Source organism: Lycium barbarum, chromosome 11, assembly GCF_019175385.1.
Source record: "Lycium barbarum isolate Lr01 chromosome 11, ASM1917538v2, whole genome shotgun sequence".
In the NCBI taxonomy this organism is placed as follows: Eukaryota; Viridiplantae; Streptophyta; class Magnoliopsida; order Solanales; family Solanaceae; genus Lycium; species Lycium barbarum.
Window position 1 is genome coordinate 3,813,724 of NC_083347.1, and position 26,537 is coordinate 3,840,260.

Here is a 26,537-nt window from a genome sequence, read left to right on the forward strand (position 1 = left end):
TTCGGCCTAACCCGTAAGCTCTACACTAGCTTTGCAGCTGACCGTGAGCTAATGTTTTCTCAAAAGATTTTTAATTTGCTCAGAATTTTAAGATCATAGTCTAAAATGTCTATAAAATCCTAGAGAAATAAAAAGAGAATTATTTTTTAAAGAGTTGTCCAAAAGAAATTGGGGCTATTTATAATTTCCCAAAAAGATAAATAAGTAATTAAGATGGTTAGTTTTTAAAGCAAAAAAGGACTAAAAGGATAATTTTTCTATACATTAAAGACTATTTCGATTATGTGATATATATGAAGGACTAAAAAGATAAACATTTGTGACTATTTTGGATATGTGGTACATATGATGGACTAAAACAGTCCAATGACCCATAAATGAAGGACCGTTTTAATAGTTCTCTTCCCAGCGGGAAGTGAGCTTTCTTAAAACGAAAAAGAGAAGCAACTCCATCGTTTGAAGAAAAGCAAGGGAAAGGAAAATAGTGCTTTTCCATGTAGCTGATGCCGTCCTACTAACCCTTGCTTTTCAATTTCAATGATAAGGGTATAGTCTCATTAGAGACTCTGGCTATGCCATCAAGGAAGACATTGTTGTAGAAAATTGCGGGGGTTTTGTTTGAGGAGCTCTTGTTATAGGGGTAAGTTTTTTTGTTTCCTTCTAATTAAAAGCACCTTTTGATTTTACCCAAATACTATAAAAGTATTGAAAAGCTATATTGGCTTAAAAACACCTAAAATAAGCCCACTAAACTATACTGGGCCAATTTGTACTAGAGGGATCTCATCCCTATTGCTAATGGATTAAGAGCTAATAGAGCAAATTAAGGAAACATATCACTGTAAAAATGTCAATCAAATATTGTGTTACCTTAATCATAATATTTTCCATTATTGTAGTTGATATTGTGGATCTTGTTTCCATTCAAAAGTTGTATATATACACATGTAATTAGTCATTACTCAATACAAGCAAGTTTCCAACTTCATTGAATCTTATATGGTGTTAGAGCCTCTCCAAAACTCAAACGAGTAAACTCCATTCGATCATCTCTCTCTTTTTTTTTGTTTTTTTGTTTTTTTAACTGTTTATCTTCATTGCTCATTCATGGAAGAAACACAAACTTCAGCCACCAATACATCATCCGCTGCCCCTTCACTGTTGGTCAATCCAATCACGCAAATTATGAACTTCAATCCTTCTTCCCAACTGCCTATAATAATAGTCTTGAAACCTGATACTCATAAGCAAACGGTGACTAATAGAAATAATTATTTACCTCTAATATTAATTTATAAATGTTATGAAGAAATGATATGAAACGTCTTTTGATCCCTAGCTATCCGTACTAAAGGTATGTTCAACCGTTAGGTCCTTTGTATGCTAATTCAGGAGGATTTTTTTAAAAAAAATCTAAATGGACAGTTAAACACTTCATAGAATAGAAAAAATGAAAAATCAGAGAGGTAATTTCATCTTTCGTGGGAAGCTTTTTCCCCTTTCTTTTGTGGAACTATTTACTAATAATTTTGGTATATACGTTGGACTAAAATAGTCCAACCCCCATAGATAAGGACCATTTTGATGGTTTTCTCCCTCGTAGGAACTGATCTTTCTAAAAAAAAGGAAGAGAAAGAAGGGCTCGATATCTTACTCGATCGTTTATGAAGAAAAACAAAGAAAGGGGAGAGAAAAGTGAAGAAGAATGGCGATGTTTTTTGCATTTGGCTGAATTCATAGCGGACCCCCGTAAAGAAGGGTCTTTTGAAGACTCCTTTGTTCAGAAAAAACGAGTTAAAGTTTCCCTTAAGGTAGTATACAATGAGCTTCTTTTTAATTGCATAATAGCCTATTTACCCTTGCTTTCAATGATACAGGAGTATAGTCTCATTTGAAACTCTGGCTATGCCATCAATTAAGACATTATTGCTGGAACTATGCGGATTTTCTTTTTGAAGCTTTTGTGATATTAGTAAGTTCTTTTGATGAACTTTTCATTTTGTTTTTTGAATTGGTTTTCAGAACGAAGAAAAAGGGCTCGATTTGTTTGTTAAAACCATCTCTATGAGTTTGAATTCAAAATAGAAATTGGTTTTTAAGTAGCGTTCCGAAAACTTTCAATTAATTTATGTAATGAACCCAAATAATAAAATAAAATGGTTCAGCTAGGTTCTCAAAATGATTTGGGTTGGGGTTGAATTATGGGTTTCAAGGGGTCGAGTCGATCCAGGCAAAAATTAGCCCACCGGTCATAGGCTGGGAGGTACCTATCTTAAAGGGGTCGGCGTTTGGGGTCCAAAACTAGCCAATAAGTATATTGTCGTGGAGAAGTGCGTTGAGTTTCTCTCTATACAAAACTAAGTCACTAGTCGAGTTAAGATTTCATATATGTTGCAAATGTAATCCAAATCATTGAATTGAAAATTTATGTATTAATCTATTATTGTGAAGTGATAAGGATTACATTTTGTGAAGTGAAACTAATTTTCTAAAATATTGTAGCTTTTATATACCACTGTCAAAACCCATAATTCTTTAGTATAAAGTGATTTTTCGATGGTTTTAGTTATTCTTTCCGACTTTATGTGAATATTTGCCTATGGTGGATGCACCAGAGAATGTTGTGGTAAAAGGAGAAAAGAATTGCTGAAGGAAGAAATTATGGTAGATATTATGCAGATTTTGGGTGATTAAAATTTTGAAATAAATAAAAGAATTACAACTTCATATAATTTATCAGTGATAGAGTATGTTAATAACATGAGAGTTGTACTTTTAATGATGCTTGATAAGTACGAAAAGATGAAGTTTATAAACACTCAGTGAGAAAAGATAATGGACTACACATCACATCCAAACATTTCAAACCAGTGTATTAGCGAAGGAAACTATCATTTCAGTTAGCTATGAATATGAAAAAGAAAAGAAAAGACCACCTATTTGTCAAAAGTAAAAGTATTTTAGTACAATGATTAAACTAATCAAATTTTCATATTAGTAAATAAATTTTTTCTTAAGATCCAGAACCTTGAATAACATCATCCATAATTACATATGAATGTCACCCATTTAGGTCCAAAGTTCACAAGATTATGCTCAATCCACTGCGATTGATCCAATCCGACTAAATCTACACAAAACCTTGTCATCCTCATTTATGCTAAAATAGTCTACATAATAAAGGAAAACAAACTACAAGAAAGGAATTGGGCAACACTAGAAAAAGACACTGTGCATACATGGAAGACACAAAACTGCGCATACAAGTGTTAATTGGATTGCTATATGTATTCTGTATTATGTGATTTTCTAGAGTTTGAAAACGAGAAAAACAACACTTCTTCTTTGGTCAGAATACTAGGGTAATCTTTCCCATTTATCGGAGCTTAGGACTAACAATATGAGCAAGTATGTACATGTGAAGTTTATACTTCAGTTTTTGGAATTGCAATTTTTTTGAAAAAAACTCTCTTATGCAAATAAACAACTTATCTAAGAGTTTAAAGTTCTATGTACTGAAAGTATAGAAATATTTACCAATTATATTACTTATCAGGTAATTATAGATAATCTCGTAAAAATGGTTACTATTTGCTTAAATTGCACTGATACGGTAAAATAACATTATACTGTCACTTTGTGATATTGCCCTATTCCATGTCTTGCAACATTTAAGCTTGTCTTTTCACATTGCCAATTTGTGATAGTCATAGAGGGACTTCAATTCTGTTGTGAGTCATATCCACCATGTTGCTCTTCTAAAATAAATTTAAAATTTATATATCGAATTTATTATGAGAGAATGACTTACATGAGATAGGTTTCTTCCTTTATCAAAATTAACTACTCCCTCCGTCCCAATTTATGCGATATAGTTTGACTTGACACAAAATTTAAGAAATAAACGAAAACTCCGTCCCAATTTATGCGATATAGTTTGATTTGACACGAAATTTAAGAAATAAACGAAGACTTTTGAATCTTGTGGTTTAAAACAAGTCAAAGATATTTGTGTGGTTATAGATCATCTCGTTAAGCGTTAAAGGTAAAGTTTAAAGTTAAATTGTTGTCAAATAAGAAAATGTGTCATTCTTTTTGGGACGGACCAAAAAGAAAAGTGTATCACATAAACTGAGACAGAGGGAGTAAATATTATCAACACTCGTCATTTTAAAAAATAAAATATTTTTTTTCTTTAATTTCTGTTACATAACCCAAACACGATTTTAATATTAACATTTCTACAAATTTTGTGCTCATTAATAAGGATATATGCACAAGCTGGAAGTGCTAACTTATAAATTCATCTCTTCATTTTTTAAGGGAATTTTACATAAATGACTAACATTTAGGGGTTTTAAATTGGGCATAACTACATTTTAGCTATTTATATTTTGTAGCTACAGCGCGCGCTAGAGTAGTTTGCTACAGTTGATTGTATTCAGAAATCAGATTGTATTCAAAATTCGGTTGAGTCAGATTTTGCTGTATTCAATTCAGATTTTGCTGTATTCAAATCAGATGTATTCAACTAAAACATCAAAAACACAAAAATTTGCACTAAAAAAAATAACGAATACACTCAAAAACTGAATACAAGAAATAAATTTCACTTTATTCATTTGTATACACTTCAAAATTCACTGTATTCATTTGTATACAAGAAATAAAATTAACGAATACACTCAAAACTGAATACAAGAAATAAAATTCCGATCAGATTCCGGCCAAATTTGGTTGTTCCCGTCTAGATCTGACCGTTGTCACCGTCGTCGTCATCAACACCGGATTGTATTAAAAAATAGAAAGTCATTTCCGGCCAGATCTGATTGTTTCCGTCCGGATCTGACCATTACGGGAAGCGGAGTTGTAAGCCGTCGTCGTCGTGAGGGAGAAGAGAGAGAGAGACGGTGAACAACAACAACCACCACAGCCAACAACAACAAGAACACCGTAAAAATGAATACAAAGTCTCCTAATCTTCTCCGCCACAACAACAACAACAGCCAACCCATGAGCTTACTTCTCCGGCGAACCACAACAACAACAACACGAACCACAACCAACATCAACATGAATTAATCAGTGATTCCCCAAGTACAAGAAATATCCCTACAATGTTCCGTCTGGCTTTCGCATGAAGCAATGGTGACGATGAGGGAGCAGTGACCGAAGCTCGTTCACCGGAGCTCCGACGGCGATATTGAGAGCAGAAGGGAGGGAGAAGGAGGGAGGAGAGATAAAAATGTGGATACAGGGGATGTTTTTTTATTTTAACCTATTTTGTATGTTTTAGTTATGGAGTGTAATTGATATACACGTTTTAGCTACGAGGTGTAAATAAATTAAAATATAGCTACTAGTTAAAAATAAGGTCTAATGTTAGCTACACCATGTACATTTCCCTTTTTTTTAAACCAAAAAAGTTTCACTTACCATTTAGTACCCAAAAAGAGAAAAAGAAAATTGTATTATTAATTAAGAATAATAGAAGAAGGACCTAGGCGATTTTCTTTGGGCCAATAGAGACTTTTCCAGAAGCCCAAACGACGCCAGATTTCATTTTTTTGCACGGATTGCCCTTCTTTTGGGGTGGTCTTTAAATTTTGCCCCTCATATTTGTGGTCTTTAAATTTTACCCTTGGTTGGATACCTGAGATTCTGGGTTCGAACCCGCTCAGGCATAAAATAAAAAAATAATTTCGCAGGGCAGGGCTGGGGGGAGTGTATGCCGGATCCGGCATAAAGTCCTTAAGGAAAAACTAAAGTTATGCCGGAGGGGGCATAACTTTTCCTCAAGGCATAGTTTAGTTATGCCTTATGGGGCAAAACTTTTCCTTAAGAAACTATGCCTTATGGGGCAGACTTTTAATTAAGGCATAACTAAAAGTATGCCCCATAAGGCAGAACTTTTTCTTAAGGTATAGACTTTGCCTTATAAGGCAAACTTTTAGTTATGCCTTAAGGAAAAATTCCGCCTTATGTGGCATACTATAAAAGTTTGCCCATTAAAAGTATTTCCCCAACGGCATAAACTTGTGAAGGAATTACCAAAGTTATGCCGAACCCGACATACTTATGCCAAGTCTGCCCATAAGGCAAAAGTATGTCAGGTCCGACATAAGTTTAGTAATTCCTTAACAAGTTTATGCCGGTAGGGGCATACTTTTAATGGGCAAACTTTTATGCCGGACCCGACATAAACTTGTGAAGGAATTACCAAAGTTATGCCGGACCCGGCATAATTATGCCAAGTCTGCCCATAAGGCATAAGTATGCCGGGTCCGGCATAACTTTGGTAATTCCTTCACAAGTGTATGCCGGTGGGGGCATAGCGAAATTTAAACTTTGCCTTGCGATTTTTTTTTAAGATTTTGACTGTGTGGGGGTTCGAACCTGGAATCCATGGGGTTTAGCCGAAGGTCAAAATTTAAAGATTTCAAATATGAGGGGCAAAATTTAAAGATCACCCCAAAAGAAGGGCAATTCTGCGAATTGCCCGCCAGATTTCCGCCATACTGGTGTAGTACTTCCTTGTAACGGTGGCCCCCATATTCTCTCTCGAATCTTTTAAGTTGTTAAAAGTGAATATTTTTCGTCTCTATCAAGTATTTAATAAGGCGAAAGAACGCGTGTACCCCCTCAAATCAAAATAATTACTCGCTCATACTTCTATTACTTTCGTACCTCCAGAAAAAATTAAAACTATTTACTCGAGATGCCCTCAAATTATGATACCAACATGGTGTATATATATACTGAGATGGTATCATCGAAGATTGCTTCAGTTCTTCTCTTAGTCCTTCATGATACCATCATGATATATGAATATACTGAGATGGGATTATGGATGATCATGTTCATTTATTAAAAAAGACACACTTTTCTCGAAAAAAACATTTGTGATACCATCATCTTTTATACATATATTGTGATGGCATCATTGAGGACTACTTCCGTCCTTCAATGAGATATTCCTCAGGACCATGGTACCATCTTGGTATATAAATATACCGAGATGATATCATGGAGGACTGCTTCAATCCTTCGCTTAGTCCTTCATGATACCATCATGATATATAAATATACTGCGATGATATCATGGAGGAAGGGGTTTGGGCGAGGGGGTGTCGGGCAAATAGTTTCAGTCGGTCGGGTAGTAAGAAGCGAATTAGTTTAGGAGGGGCATGGGGCGAGTAATTATTTTGTATTTTAGGGGTATTTGGTGTTGTTTTCCTTTTAATTAATTCTGGTTAACGAAGATTATGAAAAAAGTGATTTATTGGACTCCTTTATATTGATTTTTTTTCCAGTTTGGCGAATAAAAGAGATTAATTATTTTCTTTCATTATTGTCCTTAATATCAAGTACCCCCCTTCCGATTTTTCTGAAGTTACAATTTTAATAATTATTAACAAAGGTTAATTAGTAAAATATATTCTTAATAAATACTAATTTATTTAGGGGCGTGCTTAGTTAATAGAGTAGTAGAGGATTAGTAAAAAGTAATGGAGAGAAAAAGTAGGATATGTTGCACTTAACACTTCATCGGAAAGAGGCTTTTCATCATCTTCGTGGGAGGCTCTTTTTAATTTTCTACTATATTAGAAGAGTGGGTTTGGTCGTCAACCACCCACTCTTCTAATATACTCCCTCCATTTCAATTTATATGAATCCATTTGACTGAGCACGACATTTAAGAAAGAGGGAAGACTTTTGAAATTTGTGGTTCAAAATAAGCCTTGAAAATTTATGTGGCTGTAAATCATTCATAAAGTGAATTTGTTTCCAAATTAGGAAAAAGGAAATAGGTTCAAATAAATTGAAACAGAGGGAGTAGTTACTAAAATTTTCTTTTTAAAAAAAAAAAATTAAAGGTGGGGTCCACGTGAAGAATTAGGAGATAATTATAAAAAAAAATTAAGGTGGGGTCCACGTGAAGAAGTAGGAGACAATTGCGAAGAAAAAAAAAGGACATTTAAATAATGATAATAAGTTCAGAAAATGGTAAAGGTACGCTTAGAGAAAATTTAAAGAAGAGAAATTTAGGAAAAAAGAAATAACGATTTAAATTGAACACAAAAACCGCTAAAGAAGTCATAAAACCAAAAGATTTAAAACTTATACCTTTGGGTAAGGTAAAAAATACACTAATTTTAGACACATACGTCTCACACAAATAATGAGGAATAACATCAAGAAGACGAAATATAAACGGTCAAGAAACTTATACACATATTTTCTTAAAATGATGAAGTTGGTCTATATTAAAAATTTAAGACTACAACAGATGCTAACACATGAAAGCGCTTTTCAGTGTTGTTGAGTAGAATGAGATGATGGCATGAAACTCGGTAGGAGAAGGTGTATTTCAAATCTTTCAATTGGAGAACCAAACCAGGAAAGTCATATATGGGAGAAGCGGACTAGGTAAAATAATTTATTGATATTTTCAATTAATTGATTTATAATACTTTCTATAATAAAAATTCCATAATTATATTACTAAAAGGTACTCTTTCTGTCCTAATTTATGTGACATAGTTTGACTAGGAACGAAATTTAAAAAAGAAAGGAAAGATCTTTGAAACTTGTGGTCTAAAACAAGTCATAGATATTTGTGTGGATTTAAATCATTTCATTAAAGGTAAAAAGGGAAGTTTCAAGTTAAATGATTTCTAAACATAAAAATATATTATTCTTTTTTAGACAGATAAAAAAAAAAGTGAGGTACTATTTTTTGTGTTGGACCTGTGCTAGCACGAGCTGTCATCATCTAGTCTATGGCTAATTTATTGAAGACTAAAGAACGTAGAAATAACCAACATTCATATTTGAAGGTTTTTTTTTTTTTTTTTACTGCTATTTGACGGTTCTTTTATTTTTTTCTCCTTCTTGCTATACATGTGATAATAAGATATTGATGTGATCGTGAGAGAAAAAGGTCAAATAAATACACAGTCTTTTATTCGATTTTTCATTTAATCGCTTGTACTTAGTACCTATTGAACACTCAAATCCTCCAAAAGTGTACCTAATAAACGTTAAGAGGACAAGAAGTGATATAAGCGTTAAGAAGACAGGAGGATACCAGAGTGATCAATAAGATGATGCAACTTTAATATTAAATGCTAAACAACTCCAACACTCATATAATTAAAGGAATGTGAACTTGAATAATAATAAAAAAAACAAATGTGACATAATTTCAGGATCGTCATTTCTTTCTTGTTGAGATACTTCTCTCCTTTTTGTCAGAAAAAGCATATGAAAATTAAATAAACCACAAAAAAATCTCCTTTAATTGCTTGAGATGATAAAGTAGAAGGGAAAAAGAAAGAGAATTTTTTTTAAGAGTGGAGTAATTATTTTTGGCATGTTCAGAAAAGTGTGGCAATTAATGCAGCTACATGATTCTTGCCTATAAATAGAATTTTGAGCTGAAATAAAAAGAATATAAATTAAGAGCAAGGTGCAAAATTATCTCTGTATGGGTTATTCTGTCCCATAATAATATTCTTGAAACCCTGATGAGAGATGCGAATTGTGAGTAATAGAAATAAATATTTTTTTCCCTCTAATCTTAATTCATAAATGAAAGAGTTTAAGTTATGAAAAACGTTTTTGAAACCTCTTTTGATCCCTAGCTATCCATGGTAAAATTATATATGTTCAACCACTACGTCCTTTGTAAGCCAATGTAGGAGGAATATGTCATCTAAAATGGACAGTTAAACACTTCATAAAATAAAATAAATAAGAAAATCAGAGAGGTAATTTCATCTTTCGCGGGAAGCTCTCTCCCCCCCCCCCCCCCCCCCCCCCCTCCCCAATCCTCCTTTCTTTCGTGGTAATTTCATAAATGACTTCTTCGATCTTCTTGTGATATAAGTGTAATGTTGAAAAAAGAGTCCTTGAGAAGATAAAAAAAATGGTCTTTAAAAGACAAAAAATGTAATAGAGATGTGATGAATAATAAATTTAGAAACAACGCATAATTTTAACCTCACCATAATAACCATGAAAGATCATGCAAAGTTTTTATATTAAAATGTTAATTAACTCCTGTATCATTAAATGAATGAATTTATAACAAAAAAGGAATATGAACTTGAAGAAAATAACATGTTACGTAAAATATTGCTATTTTATCCCAGATAAGGTATGAGTCCAAGAGTCAAAGAAAAATTCAATGTTTTAGAAACTTTCCACTTTTCTGTTATGAATGAAAATGTGGTTGTTGTTTCCCTTTTCTTGTTTCTTTTTTCTTTTGGCATGTCCAGCTAAAAGTTGCTAATGCCACTACGAGATTCTTTGCCTACAAATAGAATTTTGAGCTGATCATATTGCTTTGTGTTTGGTAAAACTTGCCCCAGGTGTTTACATCAAAGCAGTGTAACTTACCGTGGTTAAGTGATAGTTGTATATATTCATAACACATGTCATGCATACATTTCATGCACATACCAGAAAAATACCACATTACATGCACTTGCATTTGTGGCAGTGTGAATACACACAGAGCAAATTAAGTGCACAACTATCTTTTTTCTTATTTGGGTTATTTATATCCTACTACATTCTTGAAACCCTGATGTAAAAAGGGGTAACAAAGAAAGAAAGAGAATTCAAAAACTTGATATTGATCAACAATGGATGATTCAATCCTGGAAGAGAGAGAGGAGCTAATGGTTTCACTTGTTGATGAACAAGTAAAACCCATTTTTAGAGTTGCTCATTTTCTAAAACCAACTATATATTCTGCTGAAAAGCTTCCATTTTTACCTTCAAGATCCAATATTTCTTGTTCTTCACTAAAGGTTCAGTTTAGGGGTGTTTTTTTATACATGAATGGATGGTATGAATGGGTTGATGAGTTAAAGCCATTATACGAAGATATATGGAAAAAAGCTGGAATCTTTGAGGCTATTATAGCTTCCACATTCGAGATTTATAGGCATAATGATTTGATTCTTGCTCTAGCAGAGAGATGGTGTTCGGAGACTAATACATTCATTTTACCATGGGGAGAATCAACTATTACTTTGGAGGATATGGTAGTTTTAGGTGGTTTCTCTGTTTTAGGCCATTGTGTGTTGAAACCTGTTAAAGACCAAAGATTCAGTAGAAGTTGAAAAAACTCTTCGAGAGGCTCATAAAGTTATTAGGGCAAGCAAAGGGAATATTGTTAGTCACCATGACTGGATGGAATATTTTGCAGGAAAAGGTGACCATTTAGAGCATGTTGCATTTTTGACCCTTTGGTTGTCAAGGTATGTGCTTCCTGCTAGATGTTATAGGAATGTGCAACAAGCTCTTTTCCGTATTGCAATTTATCTTTCTCAAGGAATTCCAATAGCACTTGCCCCTGCTGTTCTTGCTAGTATTTATAGAGATTTAAACTTTATTATGTTCAGTTATGGGCATGGGAGAGATTTGCGAATTTGCAGCCTAAGCCTAGTGTTATTTACTGTGGGGAGCCAAGAGTGGCTAGATGGCATAAGGTGAAAAAACAAAATTGTGTGGATCCTAGGCTTGAATTAGATGATGCAGCAGAATGTTTTCTGTGGCGTCCTTATGCTATTGATACTGTGAAGAATTGGGACACCAGCAAATATTACAAGGAAAGGGAGGAATATGTGGAGTTTGGACCAAAGATGGGAAGAGAGATTTTGATGTTCACTCGACTTATTCGTGCTTCTGAATTAGTTGGAATGGATTGTGTAGAACAGTATAGTCCACATAGAGTATCAATGCAATTTGGATTTGATCAAGATGTGCCCGGTTGTGTGAATCATGCTTGGAGAGACTATGACAGACCAATCAAAGATGCCAACCTCTATATACCTTCTAGGCTCTTCGAGTCAGATGTCAGCAGCCAATACTTGGAGTGGTGGAAGAACCAAAATGTTGCACCTGAGGATGCAGCTAAAACTCGTGAAAGGATGCCAAGAATGTCGTGGGGACATCACGGAAAGATTAATGCCTCTGCATGTTGTGATTTTTTGCAGAATGGTGATGAGGTTAGCAAAGATGGTAGTTTTCAGGATTGTGAAATGAGAGCTGTAGAATCATCATCAGATGATGACAATATACCAATTTCGGAATCTTTACACAAGAGGAAGCTCATGAAGAAAGAGAGTACTCTACCTGGTAGTCAAGAACCCGTTGTTAGCACCCAAAGCCAATCTTCTTCAGCTTCAAATGATGGAACTGCTAGAGAAAGGGAGACTATATTGGAATCAAAACTATTAAACGAGAAGCTTGAGACTTCAAATGGAAAATCAGAGGAATTAGATGAACATGAGGCACATGTAGTTAAAGAAATGGTGCCACTAGAGAGCAAGGACAAGAATTACAAAGATGTCTCTAAGCTCAACTTGCCTGATAATTTAGAACTTGCAAGAAAGGGTCCAGATGCAAGTGGTAGATATGCAGAATTTTCGAGCAAAACTTCTGTGGAAGCACCTAAGGTAACTGCAAAAGGCAGGACCAACATAACGGAAGGAAATATGGAGACGGGAAACACTAACCACCATGAGAATGTGAACAATAGATATGAAATGACTGATATTCTGAAACTTGAGATGAGGATTAGAAACCTTGAAAACATTAATGCTGGAAAGGTTCCAAGATTCAGGACAAGGTGAAAACAAGATAAAACTAGACTACAGTGTTGATGCTTCTCTAGCTTAGTCTTTGTTTTGTCCAAAAAGTAATATATTCTTCTCTATTTCCTATTCCTCAAAGATACTGAGATACTGGCTTGTTCTTCTATTTAGGTCCTCTTGTAACTACTCAGCTTTATGCGATTTTACACTTGAATTATGTTTCAGTTCACTTTGTTTATTTTCCAGGTTGCAAACAGTTTTGCATATTAACAGCCATGCATTTTTTTCTTCCAGGGAGTGGCTGTTGTGAATGCAAAGTCAAGATTACAGATAACTTCGCCTATGCTAATTTTTTCACTCTCCCCTGGAGTTCATCTAGCACTGTTAGGTTCCCCATTTGAATTACTGCTTCCATATCTACAATCATGAAGTTCAAATAATTTGCTTGATTGCTAGTAACTGGCACATGAAACACTTTGTGGAATATTATTATAACTCGTGTGACTATCTGCATGCATCTTCTATAATTGAAATAACCACTGCTGTGTTTCACTTCACTCGTCAATTCTCATCCTCTCATTGTGCTAAAAATGGTTTAAACCTGCATGATTGCTTTTGTTCCAGTATATCAAGTTACTCTGAACTCTGAGTTCTTTTTTAATTCCTTTTCCTTCTTCAAACAAAGCAAGTTGAGTAATGAAAATCTCCTTTATGGTGTGGAGACTGGAGAGTAATTAGAAGTAAAATTCCGGTGGGTGAGGTAATATTGAACTTTGGCCATCTTCTTGTCTCAAAGTGTACTTGTTGCATATAGAAAAAACTATTGGGCGTGTCTTTGTTTCAGGGGATATTGCAAGACAGGTATGGAGCTATTTTGCAGGATCATTTGGCATATCCAGAGAATTTAAATGGAGAAACATGGTTGTTCTTCTTGTTACCATTCAAAAAAAAAAAAAAAAAAAACATGGTCATTCAAGATTTATATAGCCGGGTCCAACTTGTTTGAGACTTAGGCGTAGTAATCGTTATTGTTGCAGTATTAGGCATAGCCAGACAGGGGCACACGCTTGGTACAATGTTAAAGGTTAATGCTCAATTTCAAGAATCATTCATGACATTATTTTCCACTTGAAGATATTCTCGAAGAGGAGATGGTCAAGGATATAAATTAGGTGGTTTTGGAATAGAATATTCAGAAAAATAGAAGTATGTTATGGAAGAAACCATAGTAGTAATGCAACTAGGAGGACTGCAGATAGGAGAATTATTAGGATTTTTTTTTTTTGGAGAATTTGTACCAAGAATTAGTCCTGATCATAGGAGAATTGTGCACATTTTTTTTTGATTAACTATCAGATATCCCTAACCCACTGGCCAGACTAATTTGGATTTGCATTTGAAACCGAGACATCTGATTAAGAGTTGAGAAATTCCAACCATCCCACTACACCCCCCAGTGGTCAGTACTCCTACATAACTGAAAGAAATATGGAGATGGGAAACATTAATAACTATGAGAAACGGAGCTACCGAAACTTGAGATGTGGATTAGCTCATTCTTCTATTAGGTTCTCTTGTAACTATCTCAACTTTAGTGAAAATTTTACACTTGACTTATATTTCAGTTCACTTGTTTGTATTCCAGGTTGCTGACTGTTTTGCATATTAACAACCATGCAAAGTCAAGATTACAGATAACTTCGGCTATGTTAAATTTTTAGCCCTTCCTGGAGTTCATCTGGCACAGTTTATTCCATTTGAAGTTCAATCTACAACATTACTGCTTCCAATTCTACGATCATGATGCTCATATAATTTGCTTGATCGCTAGTAACAACTTTGTCGAATATTAATACTACTCATGTGAATGTTCGCATACATCTTCTGTAACTGAAATAACCACTGCTGTGTTTCACTTATCGGTTCTCATCCTTTCATTGCGTTAAAAATGGTTTAAACCAGCATGATTGCTTTTGTTCCAGTATATCAAGTTACTCTGAACTCTGAACTCTGAGCTCTTGCCTAATTCATTTAACCCCTTTCCAAAACAAAGCAAGTCGAGTAATTAAGGTCTCCTTTATGGCGTGGAGAGTAAATAAGGAGGAAAATTCCCAGTGGATGAGATAATATTGAACTTTGGTCAGATTCTTGTTTGAAAGTGTACTTGTTGCAGACAGCCTCAAGAAAGAAAAAACTGTTGAAGCATGTCCTTGTTTCATGTTGCAAGTTATGTATGGAGCTATTCTGCAAGATCATTGTGCATAGCCAAACAGGGTCACACTGTCCGCAAATTTTTCATAAGATTTACGTTATAAGTGATTTGATTATGTAAATATTTTTATATACCGTGCATGAAATTTAAACTCATAAAGAAAATAAAGGGGAAAGAAGAAGACTATTAACATTATCAATACCTAAAATTATACTGTAGTAAGAAAGTCCATTCAAACTCATCTGTTTGCGAATTTGGTCAGGCATATTTTACATCATACGTTCATAAAAGAATGAAAGAATATGTTTTACAGCTAATTAATCCTAAACCCTTAAATCGAACTATAGAGGCAAAATATGGGCAACTATCACTGTGATGTCATCAGGCTTGCCACCAACATGATGTTTTCCAACTTCGGAACACTCTCTAGCAAAAGGTGTATAATTCTTCTTACTTTGTGAACTCCGCAGTGCATATTCTGCAATCCTCTGTGCTAACATCTTCGAAAATATTCCCAGTTCGCGCAAATCCACTAGCCCCTTGCGTACTAATTTCTCCAACTCCAAGTCATGAACGTTATCGAACAATCCATCTGATCCCATCACTATCACATCCCATGTTTTTACTGGAACCTTAATTTCTTGTGCCACACTTGGATGATCACATGTATCCATTCCCTAACTGAAAGGGACAATTGAATCTTTTTTGCTGAATTTCTGATTTGTATACTATTACCCCGTCTCTTATAACAACAAACCCACTATCTCCAACGTTGACCGCGTGTACAATATCACACGTTAAAGTCAAAATACAAGCTGTCGATGAACCTTGAGATTTAGCGTTAAAATAAGCTTCATTGAGAACTTTCATCGGGTGAATTTTAGTCCCTTGTTCTTTCTGCTTGTGAATCGATAATTCAGCGTTTTTAACCAACTATCTCGAATATTCTCCAGAATCGATACCTTTTTTTGCCCAGCCACCAACGCCTTCGGCTACACCTATGGTTTCTTCCTCGATGCAAATAAAATGTGCATCTTCCCCTAGAGGGGCTTTGTTATATTTTGGTATGTAAAATGCGCCAGCCGCCATCCTCGTGCTGAAATTCCCATTAATAGAACTCGGAACGTTAATACTCTCATTGTGAAAGTTTAGACACTCGACGTCTATATCCATCTCGTCTATATCCATCTTTTCTATAGCCATTTATGGAACTATTAGAGAAGTGTCACTTTCTGAAATACTAAAGTACTATAACACCTAGTATATGAACTGCGACCTAAAGCAATTTTTGAATTCCTTTTACCACAATAACATAATCTTGACATATTTGTTTATGTCATGGAATTTCACCGGTTCGCATGTAACTAAAAACAAGAAGAGCAAAATCTTTTTTTCCTATTTGTGCATAACCCCAAACAATTTATCGAGACTCTGAATAACACCTTGAGAAAGTACTAGGTATATTATAAAATAAGTTAATTTCTTTACATGGAGGCAACCTACTTCTACAATATTTTGGATTTGTTTAAAGGTTCGGGAATTTTAATCCGGTTAGGAAATGTAAATTGACGTTTTTTCTTTAAGGAGAATTTACGCTTTTAATCCCTGAAATATTGAAAAATTTCATTATTTGTCCTTATATAACAATGTCACAACCTAAAATTAAAAAAAAATCAATTGCATTCCCGTTAAATCGTTAACCTTTTCATAGTGGATGATTTTTTTTTTTTATGAACACATTATGCAAAGGGAAAAGAATACTGTGTGTCTAATGGCCCAAAGTAATGTCATATTTGGTCAATATTTGGGCCTAATAACCCCAGGAGTCCGCTCAACCCAAAATAATGCCAAAAAATGGCCGGCCGGCCCAAAATAATACCAAAAAATGGCCGGCCGGCCCAGCAGCTCAAGCGCTTTTTTTTTTAAAAAAAAAGTCGCCACTAAAGGCCTGCTATAGAAAAATCAGGCTTTTTAGTGGCAATTAAAAAAGTAGCCACTAAAGGTTAAATATCCCAAAACATGTATAATATGTGTATATTTAGTGAGAAATATCCCAAAATATGTGTATATTTAGTAGTATATACAAGAATGATACATGTTTATATACATATGCTGGAATTAATTATACATTTATTATACACATATTATACAATAATGATATGATTTTTTTATTTTACATATACAATAGTGATACATATTATATACCACAATGAGACAGTTTCTATGATGCATTTTTTATACGTATGATATACTTTTTATACAAGACTGATACAGTTTATATACACATGCTGGAATTATATATACACTTTTTATACAAAAATGATACATATTGTATACAAAAATGATACATACCTTAGTGATTCATATTTTATACAGTTTCTATACATTACAGATAGGTACTGATACATATTTTTATACACAAATAATACTTGTTATATACAAAAATTGCCTCAGATTTTTTTGGAATATTTTTTACAAAATATACACATATTGTACATGTTTTGGGATATTTAATCTAAAAATTCGCCACTAAAAAGCCTGATTTTTCTGTAGCAGGCCTTTAGTGGCGACTTGTAATTGCCACAAAAAGTCTGACTTTAAAAAAAAAAAAAAGCGCTTGGGTTGTTGGGCCGACCAGCCTTTAGTGATGAGTTTTTAAATCTTTTGTGGCGACTTTTAGTCGCCATAAAAAGCTTGCTACAGATTTTGGCTACCGGATGGAAATTGTTTAGGGACTACTTTTTGGGTTTGGGAAAACTTGAGTCAGGGCGTGGGTTTATTTTAGGCCCAGCGGCCATTTGTGTCCTTTTCCCTTATGTAAAACTAAATGAGTCTTACGTGGGCCCAACGATTTGGATTTTAATACAACTTCACTTTAAATTGCAAGTTTGCAACTAATAAATCAACATAAAATTTCCTCAGATGTATAGTTAAAAGTTCTGGTATGCCAAAAGAATACAGGCAAATACCAAATTAGACACAAAAACTCTACGATGACAAACATGCCCGTCGGCTGATATCTCCAAGTTGCGAAAAAGTAACATTCAACCTTGAAAAATCACCCTAGGATCAGGGGATACCTCAATGTGTTCGCCATGAACTTGATTAAAGAAAAGAGTCACCTTCAATCTTCTCTTGCAATTGTATGTAGGCTGTAGCCAAGACAAAATGTTTTGCCCTATAAATTTCCAGTGTGTTCCATTTTTGTTTCTTGTACGTCTATACCTGCTGAAACTAACCCCCTCCTCCTGCTAATGCGGCTGGTGGGTAGGAAACCAAGTACCGACATTTTCACCATGCATAAAAACTATAACTTATGGCTGCACCCTTGACTCGACCTATATAAATAACTCATAGGTCTTAAGGATAAATCTCTTTTCTCTACATTTTTCAACTTCTTTCGAGCTTATGCAGATACATAGTGAACATATGGGTTTCAGTTAGAGCCTTGAACAACCTCTATCGAGGTAACTAAGAACGTGAGAATTTTGAAAGATTGGAACTTCAAGAGACTGGATTTTAAATTATAGGAAACTTTTGTCATAAAAAAGTGATTCCCTATCACTTAGCAAAAAGATATACTCTTTTCGTCAAAGCAGAAAGTAGAATTTAGTATAAAAACCAACGAAATATAAAGTAACGAAATACTTATCGAATATCATTCTAATTTGATAAATGGCTGAAACCAAACAGAAAAGCCAGGACTTTGATTTTTCAACCTGAAGAACAAAGTCATAGAAATGCAATGTTTACCAAAACAACCTTAATTCAGAGAGAGCATATAACACTTGTCACACCCCTTTTTCGCGCCCCGAAGGATAAACACACTCAGGTTTTTATTGTTTAAAAGGGTTTTTCCATTTAAAGTGACGGTTTTGAATAGAGATTATTTATTTACAGAGGCGTCACTTGGAATTGAGTTTTGGTGTTTCAAGTCACCTTATTAAATCCCTAATCAAAAGGAAATGACTCTTTTATTATTGTTCTGTGAAAACAAAAGACCGGGTAAGGAATTCTGTTGACTGGGGAGAAGGTATTAGGCATTCCCCGAGTCCCGTGGTTCTAGAAAAGTGGTCCTCTAATGATTCTCCTAATTTCCTCTAAAATACTGACAACTCATTTCTTCGTCTTACTTCAAGCAAGTCTTACTTACCGGGAAAACTGGATTAATTAATCGAACGGGTTGCTAATGTACATAACTGGCATACTAGCTTGATCAGTCTTGGGGAATTGTTTTTTGTGATAACTCTTAAGGCTCTTCTTCTGTAGCTTGCTCTTTTAATGCTTAGATGGTTTTCTTCTTTCACCCATTTCTATACCTCAAATTTAACTTAAACCCTTTAGGTTATAAAACGCCGTCGGTGTATTCAAACGGTTACCCACTCACTAGTATTAACTTAACTAAGTAACTTAAATCGTACTTCTACTAACTCTGGTGAAAATTTTTGATTCACTGTATCTACTCAAACTTACTTACTATGCTTCTTTTAACCACTTGCTAGCACCATATTCTCTAATTCTTCTCTGAGTACTAAAGTGAAACATAAGGTTATTTCTAACTTTTCTTGGTCATCTGAACTATAGACATGGATCACACTTAGGGAAATTTCATATGTCTCAAACGAGAAATTGGAACAACTAACCCAAAACTTCCTATACACTTTCAAAATTATATCATGCTATACACATCAGGGATAAATACTTAATCACATAACCTAAGAGGGAATTGTCATGTCTTTTATCTCATAGTAATATCTGCTTCTTGTAGTAACTTACTAACGTCATACTCTCCAGGTTTGATTTGAATAAGCTTAAATAATTTAAAACTAACCCTAAAAAAAATCAACATTGTCTCCTCGTGGTTTTCTTATCGCATCAATCCCTTCCTAATCATGTGCATAGATCATATGGCAAATATATATATATATATATATATATATATATATCCTTGAAAAAGTCGAGACTTTCTAGTATTACAGGGGGTCGGCTCTTAGGCTATTTCCTGCTCAAAACTACCTTGGACAATTTATGCCTGCTGCGGTTAACTTCATAACATGATACCTCGTGGGGTCTTAAATATGAACCATCACCCTTATACTATAGCTCCATGGTCAAAGAGTCCAAATAAACTTACTCTATTAGGGTATATAACCTATGTGTGCTACCATACCGAAACTTGTCTTTCAAATGGTACTATCACCTGATAAACACACCATGCACTATTTGGCAAGTCTTGGGGCTCGAATTTCCTTCTCGCCGCTTACGCATTCTTTACGTTCAGAATTCGATGGAAAAAGAATGTTACTTACTGCTCTAAGCTTCATGGCACGAGTTAGAATAATTCATGATGACTCCATCTGAAAGCAACACATCGCTAATGATTATATTTACATCTTCCTCATCCATTGAGACGAGGCGTAGTCGGTACAACGGGAAACAACACACGAGTCCGAGTGATTTCTGAGAACATAGCTCTATTGCACGATCTAGAGATGAAAGAAGTGAGACAATCTTAAAAGTCTTGGTGGTCAACTATTTATATGTGTGGGCGCCACACACATATAAAAGTGACCCCACTAGACACGGTTTCATAGACTCCCTAAGACACTTGAACCTAGGGCTCTGATACCAAGCTTTGTCACGCCCCAAACCATGGTTGGGCGAAACACGACACTCGGTGCCATACTGCATGTGACCGAGCGAACCTCATTGCTTGCTGAATCATCATGAGGCATACATGAGCGAAAATATAGCATGAATGTGATGAGCTTTTATAAAACATGAGATGTCATAATAATTTAATGAAATACTTGTTTAAATCATAAATGCGGAAACAACATGAGTTGAGCCAAAGATGGCTAAACACCCTGCATGTCTAACATAACTAAACTGACTAGTCTATGAAACCTCTAATCGTGAGTCTTGACTGGAAAACGTACTTGCTGGGACAAGGCCCCCAGCATACCTTTAAATGCATGACTAGTAAAATAAATATAACTGACTAAAACCCCGAATGAGATGGGGCTCACCGATGAGCTGATACGGGAAAATCCTACTGAGCAGATGTGGCGTCTTGTAAATCCGTACCTGCATCGTGAAATGCAGACCCCGGTCAATAAAAGGGGACGTCAGCACATTGAATGTACTGGTATGTAAAGCAACTGAATGAAATAACATGGGACATGGAAATAACATAACAGAGACTGAACTGAAACATGATCATGAACATGAGTACATATACATATATAACATGTGTAAAGTATCGTGAGTAAGGAGAGCATTAAATATAACCGACAACATGGTCCGGTACTTGCGTCCTACCAACAGAATACTCATACTTTGCCAGAGATATGAGATTTAATAATGTTATGAAAGGATCCAGTCATTATGAGAGATCGTCCGGGACATGGGAGGAGTGATCCTCATCCTATGGTGACTACATATTTTCAGGCTATCTAAAGCCTTCCTCGGTAATTAAAGCAACTCCCAAAAACATGAACATGTAAAATAAGTGGCACTTGCTGCCCATGGTTTTCATGAATATAACTTGCTTGTACATAGATATCATGAATTATAACTTGCTTGAATGAACTTATAAAACACGTATAGTATTTCCTTGAAAATAGCATAATATATCATAAACTAGCATGCATAAACCCATGGAATGAGATATATGAGTTTTTCATAGATTACACAGATTCTTAATAATTATAAAGAAATATTAAGAACTCAATGATGAAATTATAACAATTCATACATAATATAATCATGGACATGAACCTAGGATTATCATGAGCATGGTATAGAAACCCTAGTTTTCGTAGAGAATCATAATTTATGGATTATGAGGCGTGGGGAAGAACAATGATGTTCCCACACGTAGATATACCTCTACACACCTGATAATGCTCCAAAACTTGAATTAAAGACTTGAACTTTGAAGAAGATTTCCAAAATCTTGAATTCTTGAACCTTAAAATGGGTTTTCTTGAAAACCCTAGGTTAGGAATGATGATTTCTTGTTTAGATTACAAGGATATGTATTAGAATTGACTTGGAATAATTAGAGTAGGCTTACCTTGGTGTTCTTGATGATGGGAGACGGTAGGAGGTCGTTCTAGGGCTTGAAGAAATGAAAAATAATGATTTGGATTGATATGGACGAATATATACTATTCTGGAAAATTGAATTTTACGCCTAGCAAAATATTGGCCGTATTTTGAAAGACGGTCCGTATTTTGAAATACGGTTCGTATTCTGTGTGGACTACACTGCGACTCGTCAGTAAAATGGCCATAACTCTTTGCACAGATGCCCGTTTGACCCCACAATATACCGTTGGAAAGGTATTTCAAAGTTCTACAACTTTCATCAAGGAAGTTTTCCTAAATTCCAAATACGTTTTGAAATACGGGCCGTATTTCAAAATACGGTCCGTATTTAACAATGTAACCTCCAAATGCCAAATTCCAGAATGCTCAGAAATCTTTGGTACCAGTTTACGACTTGAAATACGGCCCATATACTGAAATACGATCATTGTTCATGGTCGTAAACCCCCATCTTACAACTGAAGAGGAAATTTCAAATTCCCACACTCTTTATCTGGTTTTCTAAGTCTAGGAGCATGGTCAAAGCTTAGGTTAAAGGTACAAGGTGTTACAAGTATAAATTAAAGATTACCAATTTGAAGGGCAAAAATTAAAGACCACCCCAAATGAAGGGCAATACGCGTAAAAAAAAAGTACAAGTATCCTAAGACTACTAGAGTACATTAATTCATGAATTAAGATAATTTATGCCCCCGTTTTGCCATAAAAATTATTCACTTTATTCCGGAATTTTTTTTCACTTTTTTCCGGAATCAGCGTTTGGCCATGAAAATTCCGAATACAACTTGAAGTTGTATTCCGGAATACCAAAAACTCAAAAAACTTGTTTTTCAAAAAAAATTCACTTTTTTACAATTACATTTCACCAAAAACTATAATTTCAAAAAATATGGTCAAACACAACTCCAACTCCAACTCCAACTCTAACTCCAAAATTTAAAAAAATATATATATATTTTTTTTTTTGGTATCTATGAACAAACGGGGCCTATGTATCACAAAAATCAAGAAGTCTTTTCAACCACACTTAATTCTTTTTGACTTAAACTACCTATATAGTTGAAGCAATTTTCGGGATTTATTTTACACCAAAAATCATTGGATTTACTAAATTAAAATCCTCGATCCTTCAACGATCAAAATCAGTCTTAGATAGGAGCAATTAACGGGAACTAATAAACCCTTCACATGGCGCAAGACAGCACCATATATAGTAACCAATAATGCAAGCATAAGAACAATATGTTTCATAATTTTGGGAGAATGGAAATCAGTAGTATGTTATGTCTGTTGGTGTGGGGAACACAAGATCCAAAGTGTTGATACTTTGAAAGGTAAATCTTCAAAGTAACAACTGAGTGGCTATTTCTGTTGTTTTCTCTATGTACATGACCCTCCCAGAATATGCAAAATAAAGAACCATTGGAATATATATGTAGCCCGTGAACTATATTGTACATTGAAGTTTTTTTAGTACTAACGTTTCGAACCAACCATATTGTAGTGACCTACATCTGTAGGCCTCTAGTTAGGTAAACTGATTGGTAAAATTCGAGTTTGAGAAGCAATGTTAGTCCAAACTATATTGCTCTGGCTCTTAAAAAAAATCGTCGGATTTGGCTTGATTATTCTCCAAAAGCTATGTATCTTTTAAGGATCTGATATATAGGTGCGACAATATTGTGGAAGATCCGAGCAAAATAGATTCCACGAGTCTATCTATAGGCAACACAGTCACCTGCTTGTTATGCTGCCTTTCTACATTCAACAATGCAGCATAACGGTCAATCAGTACATGGTTAGAATCTTAATTGAGAAAAAAAAAAGACAAGCGTTTAATTTCTTTTTAGATGTTTAAGTTTTGATGAACAGAGTTATTTAATACTCGTCCTAGTGAAAGGATATATATACACATTACACACCTGATAGTCCTTTCACTAGGATGAACATTAAATAACTATGTTCATCAAAATTTAAAGTAAGCTGGCATGGGACACCATTAACTTATTTTTGTGCCCTGTTTTAAGTTTTTCTAAAATAAGATGATAAATCTATGATAATGAATCTTTCATAGATGTTGCTACTTACGAGTTAAATAGTTGGATTATGCTGTAAAACGTATATGTGTGGATAGGGATGAGAAGAGGCCCCTCCCAAAGAGTCCAAATAGATGTTCTAATATGTGTGAGTAAAAACATAGGAGTAAAATCCTTAATCCCTATATTGTTTATCTAAAAAGTAATCCTAGATTTGGTTGGTTAATAGATACCATTTCCTACTTTTCGATTTTTTCTATTGATTGGTCTATAAAAGTTTTCTTCGAATATGGATATATACATCTCTTCATCCAAATTTACGTGAAGGAGTTCGAAATACAATGATTAAAATAATTAATTTTGATTATAAATTTTTAAAATAAAATTTACATATTTGAAAACTAAATGGAAGTACTACAACAAAAAAATTGAAGTCAAAGAAAAAATTGTTGATTCCCCAAATAATAACACCTCCATATGAATTGAAACGGATGGAGTATGAATAGGAGTTGATAAACTCTTTCTTTTAGCTTGACTTATCAAGTTGAAAAAGTTTAAAATTATATATTTATATATAACCAATAAGTGAACTGACTTCTTGGTTACAGAAAACAGTTTAATGATATTTAGGTAAGGTTGATTTCATTATAAAAATATGGAATGAAGGAAAACAACCCATTGATATACACATTACGAATACTAAGCAACAACTGAGTAATTTAAATGCGGTAGTCGAAAGAGCGGAAAAATCCAAATGGCAAGAAATGATTGATTGATATGTTTTATATGTTGGCACTTCACGTACACAGAGTGCAGTAACACATTAACGAACCAAAATCGCCATTGATCTGTGTGAGTAACCTGCTACCTTCCCATTCATCACACACACACCAACGCCATTACTCTCTCTTTTTTTTTTTTCCCATCATTAATGTCGTTTCTCTTTCTCGTTTTCATCCTATTTCAGTCCTCCAATGCGTAAGTAATTGCAAATGCCCTTTCATTAACATAAGTCTAATTTTTTGTGTGATTTCTTCGTAAAATAGTGCGTAATGGATAGTCGATAATATATATATATATATATATAATTCATATAAGTAGTTGTTTTGTCTTCGTCATTTCGTTCGTCGTATGTGTAAGTTGCAAATGCCCATTCATGAACATATATTGCTTTTTCCTTTTTTTTTTTTTTTTGGGTGTTATTTCTTCTTTATATTTTTTTTCGTGAAATGGGCCCGGACTGAGTCGTAATGGACAATCGATAGAGATAAATTTATGTAATCGACCCGAACTAGTTGTTGTTTGTCTTCTTCATTATTTTGCTTTCGTATTGTTAGTACATGCATGCATTGGATTGGGCTCCATTTGAAATTTTTATATAGGTTATTGACATTCATCATCATTTATCGATTTTTATACATCTGATATGATGATTCCCCCTGTTTGGTTCCAAAGAAGAAAGAAAAAAAATTACAGGAGATTTGAAAAATTAAAGAGAGAAATCGTGATTGTTGAATCTAAGCTAGCGTTTGGCTATAGATTAGTTGAAACCTGAAAAAAATGAGTTTATGAAGTTGTATACGGTAAAAATCGGATATATGTTAAATCGGTAAGACCGGAGACCGAGGGAAGAAAGGGACAAGCACGTGCACGAAGACTCTTTCTGAACCGGAGGAATGCTTGAACCGAAGCAAAGGAAGGGCATCATTTGGTCCGGCTTCTCCATAGCCAAGTTGGTCGTGGCCGTTGGTCCGTTTGATCGTGACCGTTGGTCCGGGTGATCCGTTATACAATTGCCACGCGTCAATACCGTTCTGCCACATTGTACTGCCAATCACACGGGTGTCAGACCGTACGACCAACCTTATCCATTTTAGGGTTTTTCTTTATTCTTTAGGGCCTTATGTTGTATGAAGCCCATGAGGCAAAACTATAAATAAAGGTCATTATCCTACTTTTAGGGGTTGGCTTCTTGAACTCTATAACATTTTGTAATAACAAATATATACGATTTCTCTCTCCCAAAATCAGATTTTAGTCCGGATTTATTGTGTTCATCTTTAGATTTGTGCAATCAAACAATATTCAACATATTAGCATATACGTTTAGCGCAAACCATCAACTACCATCTAGATTATTCATAGTTGATTACATTCCATTTTCTCTCAATCGAAGAATAGATTAAAGTTTTACCACATATCCTATACCTCACTTATAAATTTAATTGATTATCCAAATTTAGGGTAAACAGTTTGGCGCCCACCGTGGGGCTAGGATAATAGTGGTCTTTGATCATCTCTTACCCGTCAGATTCGAAAAAATCCGTTCTCTGTGAAAACAAACCAAATGGCTAACAGTGGACAATCTAGTCACGTCAACAACCTCGAAATCGTGACCGAAAATGAAGACAGCGGGTCACGAGGATTACCAAACCCCGCTGACCCTAACCACGTTAATTCGAGGGAGGGCCTCAACCGACAAAACACCGTGGACTAGGAGGACTAGGAGAATGTCGCTCAGCCGGCCACTGACCCTTTAAATACTCACAATTCAATTACTTTGTC

At 34.7% G+C, this 26,537-nt stretch overlaps 3 protein-coding genes and 1 long non-coding RNA gene across 4 annotated transcripts; 3 read left to right on the forward strand and 1 right to left on the reverse strand.

Annotated features, from left to right (window-relative positions):
- Positions 1–393: 393 nt before the first annotated feature.
- LOC132620362 (uncharacterized) lies at positions 394–1,972 on the forward strand. Its single transcript, XR_009574815.1, has 2 exons — positions 394–640; positions 1,604–1,972. It is a non-coding gene; the product is annotated as an uncharacterized LOC132620362 (long non-coding RNA).
- Positions 1,973–10,652: 8,680 nt separating this feature from the next.
- On the forward strand, positions 10,653–11,135 carry LOC132617208 (uncharacterized). The gene has a single exon (XM_060332161.1). It carries the CDS (start codon positions 10,653–10,655, stop codon positions 11,133–11,135), a length of 483 nt encoding a protein of 160 aa, XP_060188144.1.
- Positions 11,136–11,642: 507 nt separating this feature from the next.
- On the forward strand, positions 11,643–14,286 carry LOC132617207 (uncharacterized). Its single transcript, XM_060332160.1, has 2 exons — positions 11,643–12,646; positions 12,906–14,286. Exons 1-2 carry the CDS (start codon positions 11,658–11,660, stop codon positions 12,919–12,921), a joined length of 1,005 nt encoding a protein of 334 aa, XP_060188143.1. The 5' UTR covers positions 11,643–11,657; the 3' UTR covers positions 12,922–14,286.
- Positions 14,287–15,164: 878 nt separating this feature from the next.
- On the reverse strand, positions 15,165–15,497 carry LOC132617589 (probable protein phosphatase 2C 80). Its single transcript, XM_060332630.1, has one exon. It carries the CDS (start codon positions 15,495–15,497, stop codon positions 15,165–15,167), a length of 333 nt encoding a protein of 110 aa, XP_060188613.1.
- Positions 15,498–26,537: the final 11,040 nt, after the last annotated feature.